Source organism: Danio rerio, chromosome 3 (assembly GCF_049306965.1).
Source record: "Danio rerio strain Tuebingen ecotype United States chromosome 3, GRCz12tu, whole genome shotgun sequence".
NCBI classification, from domain to species: domain Eukaryota; kingdom Metazoa; phylum Chordata; class Actinopteri; order Cypriniformes; family Danionidae; genus Danio; species Danio rerio.
Genome location: NC_133178.1, coordinates 15,138,915 through 15,161,137, shown reverse-complemented (window position 1 = coordinate 15,161,137; position 22,223 = coordinate 15,138,915). Strand labels below are relative to the sequence as shown.

The 22,223-nt window shown below is 34.9% G+C and overlaps 1 protein-coding gene and 1 long non-coding RNA gene across 26 annotated transcripts in view; both read left to right on the top strand.

Annotated features, from left to right (window-relative positions):
• The window catches only part of LOC101884217 (uncharacterized), a 38,659-nt gene extending 23,267 nt beyond the window's left edge, over nt 1-15,392 (top strand). For all 23 annotated transcript variants that reach the window (XM_073944228.1, XM_073944226.1, XM_073944227.1 and 20 more), the window contains 9 exons: nt 189-2,534; nt 3,890-4,037; nt 4,661-4,766; nt 7,475-7,634; nt 11,345-11,452; nt 11,709-11,795; nt 14,651-14,756; nt 14,852-14,925; nt 15,020-15,392. In XM_073944228.1, coding sequence (XP_073800329.1) covers nt 189-2,534; nt 3,890-4,037; nt 4,661-4,766; nt 7,475-7,634; nt 11,345-11,452; nt 11,709-11,795; nt 14,651-14,756; nt 14,852-14,925; nt 15,020-15,091 — 3,207 coding nt within the window. In that variant the 3' untranslated portion in view covers nt 15,092-15,392. The remainder of the gene's footprint in view (nt 1-188; nt 2,535-3,889; nt 4,038-4,660; nt 4,767-7,474; nt 7,635-11,344; nt 11,453-11,708; nt 11,796-14,650; nt 14,757-14,851; nt 14,926-15,019) is intronic.
• Nucleotides 15,393-17,605: 2,213 nt separating this feature from the next.
• LOC141381163 (uncharacterized) overlaps nt 17,606-22,223 on the top strand; it is a 40,466-nt gene continuing 35,848 nt past the window's right edge. For 2 of the 3 annotated variants that reach the window (XR_012400897.1, XR_012400900.1), the window contains exons 1-2: nt 17,621-17,949; nt 18,187-18,289. This is a non-coding gene — a long non-coding RNA (uncharacterized lncRNA). Of the gene's footprint in view, nt 17,950-18,186; nt 18,290-22,223 lie in introns of all 3 variants that reach the window. The other variant, XR_012400898.1, reaches the window with a different exon arrangement.

Genomic DNA, 22,223 nt, shown 5'->3' with positions numbered 1-22,223 from the left:
AATTAAATATCAATATAATGATTAAGATTCCCCTTAATCAAATTAATCAAAAATATTTTACTGCTGGCTATCAATATCGTATCAATACCATACTATACCGTGACCTGACGTCTGATTTACACCACCATTGTTTACACTGTTCACATATTCAGGTCAAGGTTGTAAACAAAGTCTTGCATTTATTACAGGTTGATCGCTCAACCTCTCCGTTCCCAGTCACCTTCTCTTCAATCGCAGCACAGACAGAATGGCAGTGGGATGTGGAGCTCCAGAGTCTGCGTAGAGAGATGAAGGCTGAGCACGAGAGGAATCAGACCCACGAAAAAGAGTTAAAACTAAGTGAAGCCAGACTTCAAGCTGAGCTTAACGATAGTCAAGGATGTCTTCAGAGGGCAGAGTTAAGAATTAAAGAGACAGAAACCTATCTGAAGGAGCGCGAGGAGGTCACGGAGAGTCTAAATGCACGACTGGAAGAGGTAACAGCTCGTCTGAAAGCAACGGAAGAGGCGCAAGCTTTGAAGGAGGTCCGTCTGCAAAGACATTTACGCCTCTTGCAAGAAAGCCAAGAACGAGAGAGGAGAAGCTTCAGTGATAGTCTTGACCAATCTGAACAACGGGCAAAGGAACTAGAGGAACGTCTGCGACAAAAAGAGGCTGAGATTCAGAAGAAACCAACAGGAGCAGCTACTGATGATCTTCTTCGAAAGTGCCAGGAGCTACAAAACCAGCTGGATGAGTCGGACAGTGAAGTCTGTCGTCTACAGGCACGCCTCCAAACTGAGGAGACCCTTTATTATGACCTGGAGCATGATTATGAAAGAGCTTGTGAGGAGATACAGAGTGTGCGAGGTGCTCTGCTGGATTGCGAAAGGATAAATGAGGAGCGCTTCCAAACCCAGCTGCTGCAGCAACAGCAAGAGCTAGATAAGAAGGAGCGGGAACTTCAGGAAGTGCTTGTTAAGTTGGCCGTACTAGGTAGCAGTTTAGAGGAGACGGAGCTAAGGCTCAAACAAGCTCAAATGCATTATTCTGAAGCTAATGATATGTTGATGGAGCCATGCAGACAGAAAGGGAAAAGAGATCTGGACCATCACACTGCTACACAGGAAGGAGAGTCGCACAGAGTGATCTCTGTTATCCAGGCATTAGAGCGCAAGTTGTGTGACACTGAAGAGCGACTCCAGGAGCTTAATGTGCATCTTCAACAACAGCAACAGATCAGCAGTGGTCCACATGCACTTAATGATTCTCGGTACTCCCACAGTTCCCTCCAGAATCCAGAATTCTCTGTAGATGCCCTGCCAAGTTTTACTGGATCTTTGCATAGACCTCAGGAAACTACTTCAGACAGAATTTCAGACAAGGTTAAGTTCTCGCTTCATGATGATGGAAGTCCAGGGAACAGTCTGCACATGGCCAGCAGAGTGTTGTCAACGGAGGCACTAGTTGTCCGAAGGATTGCGTCTGCACTTGAGCACCCCAGCACAAATCTCCTTAGCAGATTGTCTGATGTGCATGTCCAAGTGCTGAAGATGACTCAAGGAGGCAGTAATAATGGGACTGTGCAAGCAAGTTTCTCTCGGTACTTGGTTGACTCTCTTGAGCAAGATCTCCAAGACAATACACTGAGTGAAAGTACAATCCATAGCCTATGTGTGAGAGCAGAGATGGCCTACCTCCTACATACCCTTCACACTCATTACTTAAAGGAGCAACAGCCTTGGCCAGTGACTGAAAGTTTCTCGCCTGGAACCAAAATTGCAAACGGTTCCAAGCAGGAACTTGCTGATATTTTCCCGCCAGAACTTGCACATTACAGCGAACTGATGGAGGACGAACTAGCGACTGATCTTCTCCTTGTGGACTCTGAAGGACAGCTCGCTTGCAGAAAGAGTCTGGTGGCAGAGCTCCGTGCTCAGGCACAGTCTCTGCAGAACCTCTCATCACAGCTGCAGTCTGATATTAGAGAGGACGACCTATTTTGTGAACTTCCTACAGCCATACTGAGGGCTGCAATGTATCAGGTTACTTTGGCATATATGGCATGTCGTCTGCGTTTGACCCTGCAGCAGGAGATGAGCACCCTACGCAAACAAAGAGAGCAGGCTGAGTGCGAGTGTCGTGCCATGTGTCGTAGCATGGAGACTCTTTTCCAGGAGCAGAAAGAGCGCTATGAAGAAAAACTGCGTGAGGAGCGTGTTGTTATTGAAAAAGCGAAGCAGGAACGTGTTTCAGCAGAAAACAATGCTCAGTTGAGAACAGAGGAAGCGGAAAAGCTGCAGGTGGAGTTTGAGGAGAAGCTCCAGGAGCTCCAGAAAATCCATGAGGAGGAGATGGTTCGCCTCCATGAATACTACATTATGAATTCTTCAAATATAAAAGCTGCAACTCCCTCAGAACTTGAGACAGGAGAAGAAACTGCGACTGCTCTTCAGGGCCGGATCAGGGAGCTTGAAACTGAGGTCACTTGTTTGAGAGGGGAAGTCAACAAAAAGGATGTCAAGAACTATCAGCTTGACCTGGAAACCATTAAGGTGCACAAGCATTCATACTATAGCATGAGAAAAATATGAGCTTATACCATGGCGCGAATTATGAATTACCCCCCTGAAGGATGTCAAAAATAGATGTGTGGAGGGGTTCTAGAAAAGAGTTTGCATTGATCTTGTTGGAATATCTAGCCAATTCCATAGGTGTTCATTAAAAAAGGTCAGTAGAGAGTTTTCTTCAATGTCAAAAATTTAAGTAATTTATTACATACAAATGAGTAATTCGAGGACAGAGCTCTGGCTTACGTTTCCCCAATGCAATACAAGAATTTCATTCAGGAGGTTCGCAACTAACTTACATTTCCCTGACTCTAGCATATTTACACAACTGATATTAACAGGTGTGGTTTTGGTGCAATGCCACTTATCAGTCATTCTGCAGTCCTTTGGCTGTTGCACCCAAACATACTTCCTCTTTCAGCAACCCTTCTTTGCTAACCAGAACTGAACAGTTAAGTGCATCTTCAAGATATTTCAAGCATCCAGCTCCTATTCTGCTATTTTCCTCTTGTCAACAGTTCCTTCTAAGAAGTATGCAACACAGTGAGAAAGAAGTAGTATGTTTGGTTAATATATGGTATCATACAAAAGAATAATATTTATTAGTATTAAAAATTTCCTTTTTCCCCACAATATCTATATGAAATAATAATACGTTAATACAGTGCCTGTAGAAAATCAACGTATCCTGCAAAATCTATGCCTTTACTCGAACTACATCCTGCTTTAAAAAGACCTTCGAGATAAAGTTGTAGAAAAGGCACAGGTTAGGAGAAGGCTACAAAAATATTTTAAAGGCTGGAACAGTTATTTGGAAAGTGATTTGATTTCAGGCTGTATGACAAACAAAGTATAGTATAGTATAGTATAGTATAGTATAGTATAGTACAGTACAGTATAGTATAGTATAGTACAGTATAGTATAGTATAGTATAGGCACTGTATAAATATAAATTTGACCCCCTTTATTGGTTCATACCATTGCCAATACATAATCGTGTCCAGCAGATATGGGGGCAAATATTCAGTTGGTGGTCTGAAACAGGCAGGTCTAACTAATCGATAGACACTATAATTGTTCAAGACACTATAGATTGGAGCATGGATGCAAACTTGTCCCTGATATTTTACATCAAAAACAAGTTGTCGTTGATAACTTGTTGAAATAGGCCATTAGGGGTTACTGTATGTCAGAATCCAAACATTATCCCTATAAACACTGAAAATAAGTTTGATCAATAAATGAGATGTAATTTAATTAAATATTGGAATTTGGTTCACTGTGGAAAGTATATGTAAACAAACCTTTACATAATACTTTATCCGTTTGTCTGTCTTAGGCCACATATGAGAATGGTTTTAGCATTATGGAGGAGAGTCACCAGCGAGTAATTGAGGAGATGCAGAGGCAGCATCAGAGAGAGGTGGAAAGACTGACAGAGGAGAGAGAAAGAGTGCTGCAGGAGGAGACAAATGCCACTATTGCAGGTTGTACTCTAAACTTTACCTCATATATTTATTTACATAATGCTACCAGACTATAGAAGTACTTTTGGTTAATAGCCAAAACTATAATTGATAGCATTATGCACTAAACTTTAACATCTGTCAGTTAATATTCCACATTTCATAGCAAACCTGCAAAATGAGAAACAAGGATAGCTGTGGTCACCATTGGTCATATGCTTTAAGAAAAAGAGCAGCTTGAACATTGTGCTAAATAACACCTTTTTTATTCCTCAAAACAGAAAAAGTCAGGTTTGCATGAATGTTCACAATATAGAAACCACATTGTTATCTGAACACCGTAGCAACAACACATTAGCCTATAGTAACCTAGCAATTACACAGAATACCCCAGCAACACAACACACACAACACAAGCTTCTAAAATAAATTTAGCAGTTTTAAAAGTTAAGTGTTAGGCTTTCAACTTTTCAGTTTTTTCTTTTAAACCTTTTAAAATATTGTCTTAACTTGATTGCGAATGTGTGTTTTTCTGTAAGTGTTGGCTTTGATTTTTCTAATTCTCTCTTGTATATGGCGATAGTTAAATTATTTGCTGTCTTGATAGTTCTATATATTTACTTATATTTTCTGTTGCTTAACAGCCATAGAGGCCATGAGGAAAGCTTATAAAGAGGAATTGGACAAGACCCAAAAGGCACTTCAAAATGGTTCCAGTGTAGACATCCGCCAGCTTCGTACACAGTACAAGTACGTCTATCATTTTTCTGACAACTGTGACAATCCATGCCAGTAAAAAAATCTAATAACCCAATTTCCCATCCACGCATTGAGTTCAAATATCTGAATGGGGAGAGGTTATTTGTTTTTTTCTTTCAACTGTCGAGTGCATGTTAGGGCAGTGTGATTCCAAAATCTTTTAGAATGGATTCCAATCTGTATTCCGATTCCTAGTTCTAGAATTGATGGAATTGATTTTAAAAATTGGTTCCTCACTGTTGTTGCTCATCACTTTTTCATTTTTTTATACTCGTACGCAGGGGCAGATTTAACTAATAAGCAAGGTAAGCGGCCCTAGGAAATCTGAAGGCCCCCAAATAAATACCTAGAAGTATAAAGGAGACTTTAAATTACATAGGACGTTGTTTTCTATCATATTTTGTACAGTGAGGATCTAAAAATTTTAATGTAATTATTACTTCTGCGCAAATGTGTCCCCCACCTTTAATTATGGACAAGTCCAGCAGTCAAATCATTAAAGATTTTAGCTGCAGTGACACTAGAGTTTGAGCGTGTGAAATTCTGTAGTACGCCACTGCAAAAAGAGGTGGGATTAAACAAGATGATTAGACATTAAAAAAAGCGAGCGATTAGTTCATATTTTAAATTTCTGTCAGAGAGATATCATGTTTTGATCTTCAATTGGTCTCATGCAGTCAAGTGATGCAATTTCACAGGTGAGAATTGACCAAGCTTGAACTTTCCAGCACAGCAAACTGCGAACCTTCAAACCTCGCACGAGCTTGCATTTCCAGTCTGATGCATTTGCGTGCGTATGGAGGGTAGTCTATGGGGAGAAAAGTCTATTGTCACAGCAGCTTTAGTTTTAAAAACAAAATAGTCCATTTATTATAGTCAGTTGTGAATTCATGTTAAGAAAACAAATAGTTTCAAATGTTTTACAAGGTGCTTTTCATGTTATTAACATTTTGCATTAAGATACAATGTAGAAAATAAGATCGAATGGTATGAGAAAAAAAAACTTGTAAAATAATCATTTAAAAAAATTTACACACAAAAGGTGCATTTTAGAACTTTGGGCACCCATAGCTTGAATTGTTTAGAGCTCTAAAATCACTAAATCCGCCCCTGCTCATAAGCAAATTGTTCACTGAAATTCCTATAGTATTTCAATACTGAAATAAGAAAGCACAGTTTGTCTGTCAATCCGATGTGTGAGGATGTTTTGTTATAGCAATGACAATCTTTCAGCATTACTCAAAAGAGAAAAAAGCTGACTTATATTTAAAACAAAAATCAGATCATGTCATGCATCTGTTTTCTTTTTATGTATTCAGAGTGAAGCTTAACCTGCTGTGGGCTATAATTCAACATGCTTAAGCCGTTTATAAGGCACCTAAAACAAAAACTATAAGAGCAATTGCAGCGTTATGTGACATTTGCAGTAAAAATCTCAAAACATAATTTCACAGAGAAGGTATATGTTAACATTTTATTAAAACATCTGTTTATATTTTCCAAAACTACTAACCATAGACTTATGGGAGCAGAAAAATATCAATCTGTAAACATATTTTATATTTTTAATAAGGGAAATAAACGTGGGTTATGGATGTGATGAAAAAAGTATGCAAGTTTACAGTATACAACGTACTATGTAGAAATTCTGTGAATTAAACTGCACAACCCAAAAGGTAAAATGCTAACCAAATTGATAATAGTTTTCTCTATTGAACAAAAACGATTGATTTTATTTTATTTTACTTTTTTTGCATTTAAGAGGAAAAAGCTCTGTTATGGATGCAACATCTCTTCGTTATGGATGTGACAGATGTGAAATGGGCACTTCTGTGATTTAAGTAAATCAAATATTATAGTTTTAAAACATTAACAGAGACGTTTTTGATTATTAAGGCACTGTAAAATACTTGCTTACGCAAAAAAACGCAGAAACTGTTTCAATATTTTGGTGAAAACATTTGCACGGAATTGCTCATAAGCTTCAATTTGTGCTTTAGAATTGAAGTTAAAAGCTTAAACAACATTAAAGGGATAGTTTACACGAAAATGAAAATTATCTCATTTATTCTTCCTAATGTGGTGAGTTTCCAACCTTAATGAGTTTCTTTCCTCTTTTAAACACAAAAGAAGATATTTAGAAAAATGCTGGTTGATGGTTCCCATAGTATGAAAAAAATACTATGTAATTCAATATCAACCAGCGTTCTTGAAAATAACGTATATTATGTTCAGCAAAAAAAAGAAACTCAGTGAAGGGTAAGCAAATGATGACTGAGATTTCATCCCTTTAACATAAAACAATAAAAGGTAGAAATACATGTTCCATCGTCTATTACTTGGATCTTGGATATTTCAGCATGACATTCCATAACCATGTTTTTTTCCATGAAACCATGACCATGTTAGAAATTACACAATGTTGTAAGAAAACAGTGGATATGGTTATTTTAATCAATTAATAGAGGCAAACCATTAAAAAGTACAGAACAGAATATACTGTTTAATTATTATTGGGAAAATAAAGTGAAATAATTCATTAGTTCTTCTAAGGTAAAAAGAGGAATCAATTCCCCTTATGCAATCAATTCCGGACTTTGAAATCGACTCTCAATACTCAACACCTCAGACTCAAGGAATTGATTATTTTTGGAATGAACTCTCAGCCCTAGTGCATGTGTCCTTTACATTTTCTGCAGTGAGGATCTAGAAACGTTGCACAGGGAGCTGGAGGTCTTGTCAGAGCAATATTCTCAGAAATGCCTGGAAAATACTCATTTGACACGGACGATAGAAATGGAAAGGGAGGCACTGAGTTTAACCCAGAGAGAGAACCAGGAGCTTCGCACTCACAAGCAGGTGACCCATAAAACCCATTCACAATATATTATATTCACAATTAATATGCAAATTCTTTACTTTGCCGATTATATCACTTATATGGGTTGTTAACATTCAGTTGAATTTTTACTGTCACATGACAAACATGAATAAAATTAGTGTTGATATCGTTTAAAATGCAGATTAAACATTGCTTTGTTTTTCACGGACCTCTTGTTTTAAAAACTGTGGTGTTATTACAGTTTAATTTTTTTTTTTTTTGCCAAATTTCAAAACTGTGACTGTCTCAAGCATAGTTCAGTAAATTCCAACTCTTATATATTAAACAGAAATTAATAAAATTGTTAATGAATACCTCAGGCCTAATTTTGCAAGTGTTTTTAAGTTAATTGGCAATCATTTTTTTCTTCAATATATTTCTAAATACACAAACTGGATGATCACTTTTATGTTACCGAAAACCATGTCCTCTGGTGTGTGACACTATATGCTACAGTATTTACTACTGTATTTTTAAATCAGCAATTCGACTTAAAACTTTAAATAGTTGAAAATCCATATTCAAGATCATGTTATTGAAGCCCCCTCTGAAGCCCATGACATGCAATTGTTATTGTTTTTGCAACTTCTTTAAATCAAAGTTTGTTGTCCTTTGGTGTGACTCCCCTATTTATTGAATATGTCCAACAAGTCGTAGACAAATAAATATTATTCCTAATTTCATATAAATAATTTAATAAAAGTATCCAACAAGACTGTAAGAAATGATATGACAGATGTTTTGATGTTTTGTCCTTGACAACCAATGGTTTTATATTACTTTAAAGGTGCAGTATGTAAGTTTGACACCTAGTGGTGGAACTAGGTATTGCATTCCTGGTTCAAAACACGTGCAAGTGCAGGTTGCCAGATTGATCAACAGGAGCGAGTCTGACTATCGAGCCTAAAGGCTGATTTAAATTGAGTTCTGTATAAAAGCAACAGCACACGATGGGAAGAATATTTCCCATATTAAAGACGTTTTTGTTATAACCAACTTCTTAAGTTGATATATTAGAAACGACTTCTATTTCTTGCAGCTGAACAACAGAAAACTGACAATACTTACCTCAGGTACACCTCATTTTCTTTATTCAGTGTTAAATGCTTATAATGTGAGTTTAAATAGCATTTTGCATGACATTTATTGTCATACTACTGAAAGCAGCAGCAGATAGTTCACCTCAGATCATGATAATGAAATAAACGGTTTGAAATTGAAGTTTAGAACTGTGACTCAAAACCAACACATATCAGTGTTTCTGCATGTACATTTAGTAATGTTAAAGAGGTTTAATATGTATTAATTAGATTATAAACATCACCATTTCATGAGGGAGTGCTTATTCTGTGCTTCAGAATGGCTGAATTAAAATTTCTGTCGTGTTTCATCTAGTGCAAACAGCCAAGTTGTTTATCACTGCAAATCTCATCACTTAGCACCCGTCGGTGCCAATAGCCTAGTGGTTTGTGCGTCGCCATATAGCACCAAGGTGCTCGCGGTGACCTTAGTATGATTCCCGGCCTGTAGTTCTTTGCCGATCATTCCCCTATCTCTGCTCCCCACACTTTCCTGTCTACAAGTCTCCACTGTCCTATTAATTAAGGTGAAAACCCCTAAAACAACAACAATAATAATAATAATAAAATCTAAATAAAGAAATAAAATTAATAGCCACCTCAACATGGAACTCTGAATCTGCCACTCATTGCGGAGTTTGCTACTGTTTACCGGAGGTTGCATTTCGGTCACGGACGCATGCTTTGAGAGCCTTTCTGGATGAATGAATGAAATGCGCAGTTTTCCAACAAGGCAACTGGCATTGGGTGGGTTAAATAGACCAAAACAAAGACAGCGTTCTGGAATGTAACGCACATTTTCAAAGCCGAATTACTGACTTTAGCATTGTTTTTCAGATAAACAAGAATGTTCACTTGTCATGTTTCTTAATTATCTGCAAACATAATATAATATTTTAAGACTTTAGAAGAGTCAAAAAATTACGTACAGCACCTTTAACTTATTTTAATAACTTATAACTTACTATTTTTAGTCAGTTTGATTAATGCAAGTTGAGATGACTAGAAAATCTCATTTGATTCAACTTAAAGCAGCAAGATATTTATTACAGTGAATGAAGAAAACATTTTTATATTATTAGTTGCTATTTTTCTTTTTGCCGTCACATCATAGGATATTTTTACAGTACAGTTTAGTAGTAAAAAGGAAAACAAACAGTAAAAGAATTGATAAAGCAAGAGACATTTTCTCAAACATCAGACTTTAAACTACATAAACATAAAATTTTCTTCAAAAACAGTGTTTTACAAAAAAACAGACATTTTACTGCGTACACAAAAAAATATCCGTAAATTATTAGTTTTCCATATTTTGTGGTTCATGTTTTTATTTCTGCCTATTTATTTATGCTTTTGAATCACATTATGAGACACTGATCTTTCTTCTGGCATCTTTTAAGCATGGAAAGTTGGAAAAAGTGACTTGTATTTTTAGTAGCTTAAAGTGATATATCGTCTGGGTTGGTGTTGTTTATTAGGCCAAGGATGTAGATTTACTTTTGATATTGGTGGGGACCTAATTTAACACAACCCACATTTAAAATGTAAAGTTAAAGGAACGTCTGACAAAAAGGTAATTTGATAAAGATGTTTACTGAGGGCTTATTTGCGCATGATCACTTACTGTACCAACACATCTAAACACATTTTTCCTTGTATAATATAACCATTTATGCACTTAAAGCTAAAAGATGACTTGACATGTCCATGTTCTTTTCCTTCTCTGAGCGTGCAAACAGAACAGCACAAAAAAAACTTACATAAATAAATAAATCAAATACGATTAGTAATAATTTCCCAGAAATTGGTTGCAGCTGGAAGGGCATCCGTTGCATAAAACACACGCTGGATCAGTCGGCGGTTCATTCCTCTGTGGCAATCCCGTATTAATAAAGGGACTAAGCCGATAAGAAAATGAAAGAATTAGTAATAACAACAACATTAAATTAAGCATGTCTCATGGTGCAAATGTACAGGATTTTACTTTGACAAGGAATGAATGCAGACTTCTGGAAAGGGGGAGGCATATGACACAATAACCATTTTATCTCGAGTGATGTTTTTTCATAATCGTCATGGAGACTAAAATCGAAATCATTTTCTTATTAATTGCACATCCATGGTTGCTATTATGGTGGACTTGTTGCGAACTTGACTTCAAGTGGCTGAAACTTTTCTTTGAAATGTAGCTGCTTATGTGCATGTCTCAGCTGTGCACAGTAAACCTGGCTGAAGAATTTTGACAAAGCATTATTTTATTTTGGAGGTGATTAAATCTCTGAATATTGGTGGGAACACATCCCCCCTTGTCCATGCTGATTCTACACCCTTCTACAAAACCTTGCAATAAGCTGCCAGTACATTTTCTGTTATTTTACAGACTTATTTCTCTATACAAACATTATATTATTTCAAACTACTAAAATGACAATAAAAGTCACTTTGTTAAACTGTAGAGTTGAATTTTTAACATGTCTACATAGCAGAGATCAAGGTCCCAAAAAATTCACACCCATAATTAAAGAAAAAAAAACACAAAATACGGAAACTGTTAAGTAACAGATTGTTTTACAGTGTATTTGTCAACTGCTCCTGTATGTTTTTCTAAGGAATTAAACGAGTGTTTGGCAGCTGAATTATCCCGGATGCATTCATGCATGAATGGGGAGCTGAGACAGTCCCAGGCTCCTCAGGAGAAAGAAGCGTATCAGCTCGAGGTACAACTCAACACCCTGCTCACGTGGCAAAGTGGCCAAATTTCACACACAAGCTACTAAAATTAGCTGGGGATGTTTGACTGAACGCAGATTAAACTGATCTGCACTCTGACTTGAGTACATTTAATCGGCTTCCTCAGAAGAAGCCTTCATGGGGTTTTATCACCACACAGATGAGATTATGTCAAAGTATGTTTCATCAAAGTCTGTATGCATAAAAGCACACATGCTGTGTCTCGTTCTTTGTACGCTGCAGGTAAATCTCAGACTGAAGGAATCGGAGATTAAGTGTCTGAAGCAGGAGATCAACTCTTTGAAACTGGAACTTCAGGCAGGAAATACGGTAACAGTTTAGACGAACCAATTTGTAGTTTGAAGCATTAAATCTAGATGTTGGCAAAATCCACACATAAAACAAATCATTTGTTAAGAAAATATAAATGAGAGTGTAGTTGAGAGTCACAGTATATCTTAATACAGGGTTTCTCAACCATATTCCTGAAGGACCACCGACACTGCACGTTTTGGATGTCTCCTTTGTCTGTCACACCCAATACAGGTCTTTCAGTCTCTGCTGATGAGCTGATGATCTAAATCAGGTGTGTTTGGTTTAGGAGACCTGGAAATTTGGCAAAGCTGGTGGTTCTCTAGAAATGTGGTTGAGAAACACTGCCTTAATAGGTCACACTGAGTAATAAGGTTTCATTTGTTAATGCATTTACTACATAAACTAATAATGAACAATACTTGTAGAGCATTTATTAATCATAATTCAACATTTATTGAGCTCATATTGAAATCTGAATTCATGTTTGTTAACTTTAGGTAATGCACAGTGAGATAACATGAGTTAACTATGAATAACTATAATTTCGTTTACTAACGTTAACTAACATGAACAAATTTTGTAATAAATGTATTGTTCATTGTCTGTTCATGTTAGTAAATGCATTAACCAACATTAATTTATACAGCCTTATTATAAAGTGTTACCTTGTTGTGATTGTCAGTGGAGTTGTCTCTGCTGTCGCTTGAGGGCGAAGACTCACTGGTGCTTGAAGACAAAGGCTCACTAGTGCTTGAGGACTCAAAGAAATGTAAAAGTTCAGCCTGAGAAGACTGCCAGTTTAGTATCTGCTCCAGAAATCGCCTTTGAGTCTTCATTCTCAATTGTTGTTGAATTGTTGTTTTGTATATTTTTTCTGACTATTTTTCAAGATTCATTGAACCTTATTTTTCTAATATTGTTGAGTCTTAATTTTTAAGTTTTTTTGAGTCCTCAAACACCAGTGAGACTTTGTCTTCAAGCGCTAGTGAGTCTTTGCCCTCAAGCGCCAGTGAGCCCTTGCCCTCAAGTGCCAGCAGAGACAACTCCACTGGCAATCACAACACTTATTGTAAAATTTCTATCCAAAAATTAGGATCCATTTTTTCAGTGAAAATAGACAATTGCATTTAATTTTAATTAATTTTGGTGCATTTAAACAGAATGGTTTTATCAAGCATTTATAATTATTAAAATAAGAGTTTGATCACCTAGAATCTTCTTCATAGGAATAGAAAGAGAATACATTTAAATACGAATAAGGCATTACAAAAACTGGTCACTTTATTTTGATGGTTCGTTTGTTGAATTTAAGTTTCATTGCAACTAATTCTCATTAGATTATAAGTAGACTGTTCGGTTGGGGTTAGGGTTAGTGTAAGTTGACTTGTACTTGCCAAGTTTTTTATAGTCGGTTAAATGTCTGTTGAAGGAGCAGTATTAACAGATATTAAGCAGACAGTCTACTAATACTTAAATGGACCATCAAAATAAAGCGTGACCAAAACTACTAATACAAACTACAACATTTCAACTAATATTTTGTTGAATACTTCATAAAAATTTTATTTAATATTTTTTCCTAACAATTTAGTTCCAGTTTGGCTTTGGAACTGACTAATATATATATATATATATATATATATATATATATATATATATATATATATATATATATATATATATATATAAATATAAATATCTTATTGTATGATCCCATAGAAAGTATTCATTAAAAAGCGTATAAGCCTATGCAACATACAGTAGGCTTATTCTGAAAGCGTACTCTTATATACATTTCTGGAGATCATGAATTATGTAGCCAGATTTATGTATGGCTGCATTTCGTCTTTAAAACAAACGCTACAGTGCGGTATGACGTCGTTCCTTTTCGCACCTAACTGCTGACCGCTTCCGTATCGGCGGCTTTTCCGCTGTTAACAGTTTGTCCGATGGCTTGTTGCATACATCGACGTACTTGTAACATAAAGTGAAGTTGATCGTGAAGACAGGGTGCTAGTTTGGCGAAGAGCGGTTCCAGAAAGCAGGTAAGACAAAAACAAAACCCTAAAAACACATCAAGTAAATAACGTGGTGAGGATGTGGTAAAATCGAAAAATGTGGTAAAATCAGACTGCTGCGAGTGCTTTTCTTTTTCTGGATTGCTTTTGAAAATGCTATCGGTTGGGTTTAGGGAAGGAGGATGGGTCAGTTGATCAATTAATCAGTCAGTCAACAGCGGCCTCTGGTGGACTTACGCAAGAACAGCAGGCAAGAATGGCACTTGCGAAAGAAATTTGAGATCTGAAATTTGTACACAGAGGCCTCTGGTGGATTCGTAAAAACAAACGGCTAAAGAAATGTACAGTACCTCCAGAGACGTCTTTGGCGCTCTCCAGAAATGTATATAGCGGTACACATTCAGAAAGCCAGGGTTGTAATTTATGCTGCACACTATAGTTGTTTTTTCTGTAAAAAATAAATTAAATAAGTGAATTTCTATGCTTAAATGGACAGTACACTGTTGCTGCAAAGTTTAAGTGTTTTCTCTAGTTTTTACAGCTTTTGTTTTTCTGTTTCAAATATTGGAAACACTATTGTAGGTAAAAGTTGTTTTTTTTTTTCTTTTTTAAATTTTTAAACCACTAACTATGACTTTTAGCTCAATAAACTTGCATAATAATAGTAATTAAGTTTGTTGTTGCGTTTAGGTATTGATAGGATTATGGATGTAGTATAAGATCATGCAGACTATGTACTTTAAAAGTACAAACACACAGCCAATATCTTAATAATAGACAGGTAATAAGGCACTATTAAAAAGTGAAAATTGGTAGTTAAACTAAAGTGTAAAGTTGTTTTTATCCGTTTAGCATTTTAAAGAGCTAGACTTTGAGTTGGGTATGGGAGAAGTCAAAACTCCAAGTGACTTCAGTCAAGCGAGGATGGTACCAGGCCGACAGGAAGCTTTGAAAAACGGTAAGCTGGTCTACTTGAACAGACTTGAACGTGTTATCGTGGAAGCAAAGCGATAAGTGCAGTTTATTCACTAGTTATAAATGCATGTGTCGCAGATCTGATGAAATCCAGGAGCAACCCGGACTTCCTGAAGGAGCGATCTGCACTTACACAGTCCGTCAGGTCCAAGGTGGGAGTCATCTGTGCAGTTGCTATACTAAATGCTGAGATTCCTGATGCTCTAGAAATGTAAACAATCTCACGCTCTTTGTTTTGCTTTTCAGAGTCTTAAAGATGGACTCAGTGTTCTGGAAACGATGAAGCTCTTTGAAGCACCCGGCACGCAAAAGATTTAAGTGTGTGTGAGAGAGAGAAATGTAAAGTCTTAAGTGGGTTAAATTAGTAAATAATTTGCATATCTTTATTACACAGTGCTACTGTTAGTGTTGTTTCATTTACTGCTTAAGATGATTTTTTGATATGAGGATTTCTCTTTAAATCTTAATATGTTTGTTTGTATTTACATGTTTATGTTTGATCAGTTTGGTTAAGCTCAAGATTTGTCTTTAACGTCTTGTTTTTGTTACAGTTCAGTCCACAAATGCAGGCTGTTGCATTGTATTATCATAATTTAATTAAATAATTTTGAATCTTTAAGCCGCCTGATGATCTGTTTTAGTACCTGAAGTTTGAACTTGTATATACTGTAGTTCATCGGACATTGAAAAGTTTGTCATCCTTTACTTACCCTTCACTTGTCACGGACCTGAGTTTTTTTTTCTGTTAAACCCAAATGAAGATATATTGTAACATGATGGAAACCGTTAACCTTCAACTATATTCGTTTTTTTTTCCCTTTGGAAGCCAGTGATTACAGTTTTCCAGCATTCTTCAAAATATCTCCTTTTGTGTTCAATACAACGCATATTTGGAACCACTTGAGGGTGATTAAATAGTGAGTCAATTTTCAATTTTGACTAAAATATCCATTTCAGAATAATTTCTATTTCCAAAATAATCTTCTTAAGAGTGTTATATCCTCTTTCTCCCTATGATTGTCCTGAAAACAAAACTTAAGTAAATTTTCATTTCAGGTGAACTGTGCCTTCAAAACAATGTAATAAAGTGAGATTGTCTTTACAAAATTTTTTAAGAAATTTACCATTTTTTTTAAAGTAATAGTTCAACCATAAATTAACATTTACTCACTGTTTGCTTATCCCCAATTGATTCAAAACCTTTATTCTGTTGAACTGATAATCAGAAAGGAATATTAGAAAGCTGAAAATCTGTAACCATTGACCTCTATTGGAAAAACAAAAAGGCTAAATATGCCCTTAACTTATTTCTCATGAAGACTTTCCTCACTTGGCCTACTAGAGGACATAACCAGACCCTTGCTGGATCCTCTTCTGTTTACCTACAAAGCAGACAGATCTCTGGACGATAACATGACACTACATTACATCCTGCTCCAAGACCTTAGCAGACCTGGGAATTACACCAAGATCTTATTTGTGGACTTAAGTTTGGCCTCCAATGCCATCATCCCTGATCTTTTCTCAGCCAAACTGAACCAGCTCTCTGTGCCTGTCCATCTGTCTGTACACACCTTTGCACATTCAAATTTTATCTGTTGATGTGTTGTTCTTCTTAATTGAGACCTGGACCACAAAACCAGTTGGATTTATTAAGAATAGCCAACAATGCATGGGTCAAAATTATTTTATGTTTTATGCCAATTATCATTAGAAAATTAATTAAATGCCATGTTCCTTAAAGACACATAAGTGTATAGTAATATAGTATAGTAAATATATTAAATTTAATTTTAGATTCGTAATATGCTTTGCTAAGAACTTCATTCGTACATCTTTAAATGTAATTTTCTCAATATTTCAATTTTTTAACCCTCAGAATTTCAAATACTTAATAATATTTCTGTCAACTTTTCTCTTATCAAACCATACATCAATTGAAAACTTATTTCTTTCACCTTTTAGATGCCAAATAAATCTAATTAATTAAATAATATTAAAAAAGCCATTACCGGGTATGTCTGGTTTTCTGATCCAGGGTTGCATTTATTTTTTTACAGCTTTCCATAACTGCAACAAAACAAAATTCACGGGTGATCATTACAAAACTGGCCTTGAATACAATTTTATTTCAGAATATAAAAAAAGCAGAACTTAAATAAATGCACCAAACAATTCCACAATGGCCAGAAGTAAGAGGACACTGGCGGGGCACTCAAGGGTAACAGAGGTATTCAACACCAGCAGAACACCTGCCTCAGTGCCCAGTTCTGCTAATAGCAAAATAAAAAATAATACAATTCTGCCCCACTCTCAGAATTAAAGGTTTCAAATCTGTCACTGGGGTGGTACCATTTCAAAAGGTACAGTTTTGTATCATACAGGTGGAAATTAGTACCTTTGGGGTACACCTTCGTATCTATAAGGATTACCTTTGTGCTTTTAAGGTACTGTGAGGTGTACATTTGTACTTGGGTATTATTATGTAAATTTAAGGACCTGTTAGGAACAAAACTGTACCCTTTAAAAAGTTACTGCCCCAATGATTTAGTTTATTTTTTGAGTGTAAGCCTATACAGAAATAATAGCAGGCAATAAACTGAACGCCTATCCAACCCAGCATTCCTTATTGCCAATCACAGGTGGGCAGAAGCCAAGAATAAGGATAAAGAAAAGAAGAGAAAGTGAATATCTGTTATTTTCTGAACTGAAGCTTCAGCTAAAAATCTTCTGTGTACTACAGAAAAAAAGTCAACGACATTTTTGGAGGGCTAGTTAAGGGATTAAGATGCCACCACAACTGTGTATTTTCCTTTTCAACCGCTAGATGTCGTACTTTGTTTGGAAACCTGTCGACGCGTTAAGTAACGTTACAAAGTTGTCAGTAAAAACAAACATCTTGCTGTACATTTCTGCTTAATGTTACAATAGTGGGATCTCCCTATTTGTATATTCATATATTTTCTCGAAGATTTAATAAGTCATATGTGAACTAGGTATTTGATACATTTCGTAATGGCCTATGGTGTGTTTTAGAGCGTCGAAAAGGCATTTAGCCAAAAAACTAATTAACCGATAGCATCTGAAGTGAGGACGGGCGGCTATAATTCCCTTATACAACAACGTCTCGATATCGTTTCACATCATGTATGCGCCTTGAAATGTTTTTCCTGGCTGTAAGTGTCTGAAATGCTGTGTTTTTATGTAAGCTAACGTTATAGACACACCGAGAGAGACTAGCGCGGCAGGTGTGCGAGCTTGCTAATTAAATTTCTGACGGCTCCTTTGTCAGTAATTACTTATGAATAATGCATGTTGCTTTGAAACGACGGCCTCTTCATTGTGTTACATTTTCACAACACTGATTAATTTTTAAAAATTGCATTCTCTGTCTCTTGTCTGTGTGTACAAAGGTCCATGCTGTTCAGCAATTCGTGATACCAGACTAAAACAATCCCCTGACTGCCAATTCAGCATCTCCACCTGAAAAGATGTTTTTATCGATATGTACAACAGGTAAATTGACATTTTAATTTGAAGGTCATGGGGTTTAAAACTTGCCTTTGGAGTTCTGGTCACAAAAAATACGGTATTAATACTAAATATAGTGCTTTTGAAACATACTAGTAAAGCACTTGAATTAATCTGTTGTGATAATTCTATCGTTACTGATGTAATACAGCAACTATAGAAATATAAACAAATTTCTGAATACCATACAGATTTCTACAAAGATGTAATAAACTACGCTAGGGCTGGGCCAAAAATGAAATTATATCGAATCACTATAAAATGTATGTCAATAACAATTGTAAGCTCTGGACTTACTCTATATTGATCTAAAAGCCATTCACACAGCAGAAATATGCAACAATGGGATTCTAGAAGTGTGTTGATTTTAGAGATACACCAAATTTTCATCCACTAAATATTATCGGCCACCAAAAATAGGTTAACCTATGTTATTTAATGGACCCCCTGATTTTTGTGGCTTCAGTCAATGTTGGGATACTCTTTTTAAATATGGAAGCATTAACAACTGATATCGAAATATTGTTATTGTTCAATATTGAAAGTAATTAATCAAGACTTCCTTTTTTTCCATATCGCCCAGCCCAAAAACTGGAAATAATTATAAAACTATACAAACTAGTTGTAAATACTATATTCGGTTTACTAGTATGATTCAAAAACACTATAGTATTTTCTATAAATTGCTATAGTATTTTTTCCTGTAGGTTTTCTTCTTCGCACAGTACTGTCACCTCATTTTAGAAATCAGATCAATAACTGACTAAATACCTTTCACCTTAGACTAAAAAGTGGAAGCTTTTTTTCTGACTCTTAACAAGTATTACAATATTTCTTTAACTCTGTAGACTGTAAATCGTTTATAAATCTGAATATTTTCACGAACAAAAAGTGCATTCAGGGAATAATAAACCAAATGTGTGTACATAACATCATTGTTGAATTAATCAAGCAGTGTTACTCACCAATTGGCTGGTAACGTTTTTATTTGATTAATATGAACAGATTTTTAATTCATTTCATCAATAACTGTGTAAAATGCACTTACTGTTTCATGACTGAAATGAATGAAGTCCCTAATTACCTGTAAGATGACAGAGGATGGTAAAATTTGGTACATATATATGGCAGAGTATCTGTGGGGTCTTAAAAAGTTTTAAAATGTCTTAAATATCAAAAGCTAATATTTAGGCCTTAAAAAGTCTCAAATCTACTGAAATGTTGTGTTGTAAGTCTTAAATCTTTCTTAACAGGTCTTCATTTTCCTTTGTTTATGTATAGCAATCTGGCCATTAACACCCAAACAATGACCAACAATCCATCTCAATAAAACTTCTAACTTTTTATTTAAAAATAGCTTTTAATTACTTTAAATTTAGTAACATTTGCTTAAAAGTTCTCCATTTATTTACTGCTGAGGAAACCTACCCGACCTCTATTTTCTGTTAATAAATAATTATTATTACTTTATACTGAAGTCATTGACAGCTGTGTTTTGTTCTATTCTTGGTAAGGGTTATAAGGTTTGTGACTAAAAATATTTGGAAATTAATAAAATAAATATATATTTTAATTAATTAATTAATTTTAATCATTTTTGATAGGGCTTTTGAAAATCTTTTCCAGCTGGGATATTATAAAAAGCACTTTAGCATTTAGCCCTGTATAAGTCTAAAATTTAATTTCTAATGGTCTTAAAAATGTCTTAAATTTAGCTTGGTGAAACCTGCAGAAATTCTGTATGGTAAAACAATCAATTAATGTAAATGATTATTAATAGGCTTGTGCTTCATCCCGCTGCATTTCGACCACGTTAAAATGTATTTTTTGTTAAAGAATTTTTATGTATTTTATTTATGTTTGAAATAAATAAATCAAATCAAATAGTTTTTGAAACATTTAGATTAACTAATTAATAGAAATAGTGAATTAATAAATTGATAAAACTAGGGAATGTTAGCTTAAATACGGCACTTTAAGCACAGTTCTGGATAGAGCCACTAAATAATGTGTTTAAAGAATATTATGAATTACAGAAAGGTTCAGTTTTTGTAGCTTATGGAATATAAAATATAATTCTATTGAAAATCAAAGAAAAATAAGAGTTTTTGTGCTATAAAAAGCAAATAATCTGCTGTATATAAATCAAAGAGAGAATCATGTGGAGAGCTTGGTTTCAGTAATACGTCAATAAACGTCACATGACACACGTGACATACACACACACACACACACACACACAAAGTACAGGAATCACATAATTTAATACATCATTATTTATGGCTTCATGCAATTGTCGGTTAAGACTTGATACAGATTTAATGGTTGTAAAATATCCCTGTGTTGCTTTAACTAAATGGTTTGAATATCCCTTTCACACTGATAAAAATCACATCACTATAAAGTAGTTGATAATAATATTAATAGTAATAATAATAATAATAATAATACATTTGTCTGTTTCATTTTAAACAGTTGTACAGTTCTTACCTTACCTCTCTTGTTCTTCCCAATGTCATTTTGCTGAAGATATGCGAAACTATGTTAAAGCTCTGTGTTTGTATTTTGTATTAAAGTATTAATATTAAACCTTCCGTCACTCTAAATCCTTAAACTGTTGCTATTTTCTGGATTACGTAAGCAGTGCTCGAGTAGAGGTGCAAATGGCGAGTCGTCAGTTCCATGTACTTCTCCCAGTTTTATGTTATATTTGGCATTAATTTCCAGTCTACCCAGAAGGCAAATGTGCATGATCTTTTAGACCTTTATATGTGACATACATTCTAAAGCTTTTAGACTTGAACTTATAATAGGGCAAACATCCTTCTGCTCCCTGAAGTTGTAATTTACTAAAAGAGAGATACAGTTAGAACCATTTCAATGGATTAAACAGCAAAGTACCCAAATTGAGCGATGATACTGGCAAATGTTGGAATCTGTGAAGAGTGTGCTTATCTTGTGTGTCGAGTGTGTAATTTTTTAGATTTTTATATATATTTATAAGCTAGTGTGCTCCAAAACAGTTCACAGTTCGACATTTTAAAGATTTAAAGCTGATATAAACATGTAAAGCTTGCAGTTTGTTTTATTCATGTCACATCATACTTCAGTTTCTCATCAAATCTTGATCAATAAGATGCTCTCTAGTACTGCTTCCCATTTGCTTTTCATTTGATGTGCTCTTCCCCTGGTGTTAAAACAAAACGCTATTAGCTGTTTTTTAAAAAGGGGATGAGCTACACTACATCCCACCCTCTCCTCATGTTTCAGTTGAGATTACATCAGACATTGAATAAAAATGCACATTTCAAAGCACTTCATGGCACCTTTAAGTTTGTTTGCTGATTCAGATTAACCTCAGGCAATTTCAATTTAAGTTACATAATTCTTTTTTTTTTTTTAGGTTAAATTAACAAAGAACATATGTTGTTATGGTTGTTAGTCATTGAATTTTTATAGTGTAGTTATATTCCTCAGTCGATTTTTTAATATAAAAAAAATGCAAAAAGTGTTTGCAAATGTTGTTTTTTAATATGCATATGGGCATTGTTTAATTAAAAATGCATTAATTTAGGTACAAAAATATGAACATTGGAGAAATTCATGTTCAAAATTGTTGTTAATTTTTATGTTTTATAGATAGTTTTTTTTTAAATTAATATAAATCTTTTTATCACTTCATAATTTTGAAAATAATTCAAACAGCCAAAAAACAATCATTTTGTAGAGTAAAATATGTGTAATCACACACATGCTTGAACAAATCCCTCTATGAAATCCTTCAGAATATATGAGTAAAACTGAAGTAGAGGAGAAAAATCTAATTTTGAGAAAAGCGTCTCTGTAAATATATATTTTAACTCAAATCTACAGACACAGATGGAATTCATAAAGTGCGCTACAAAAGAAAACATTTTTA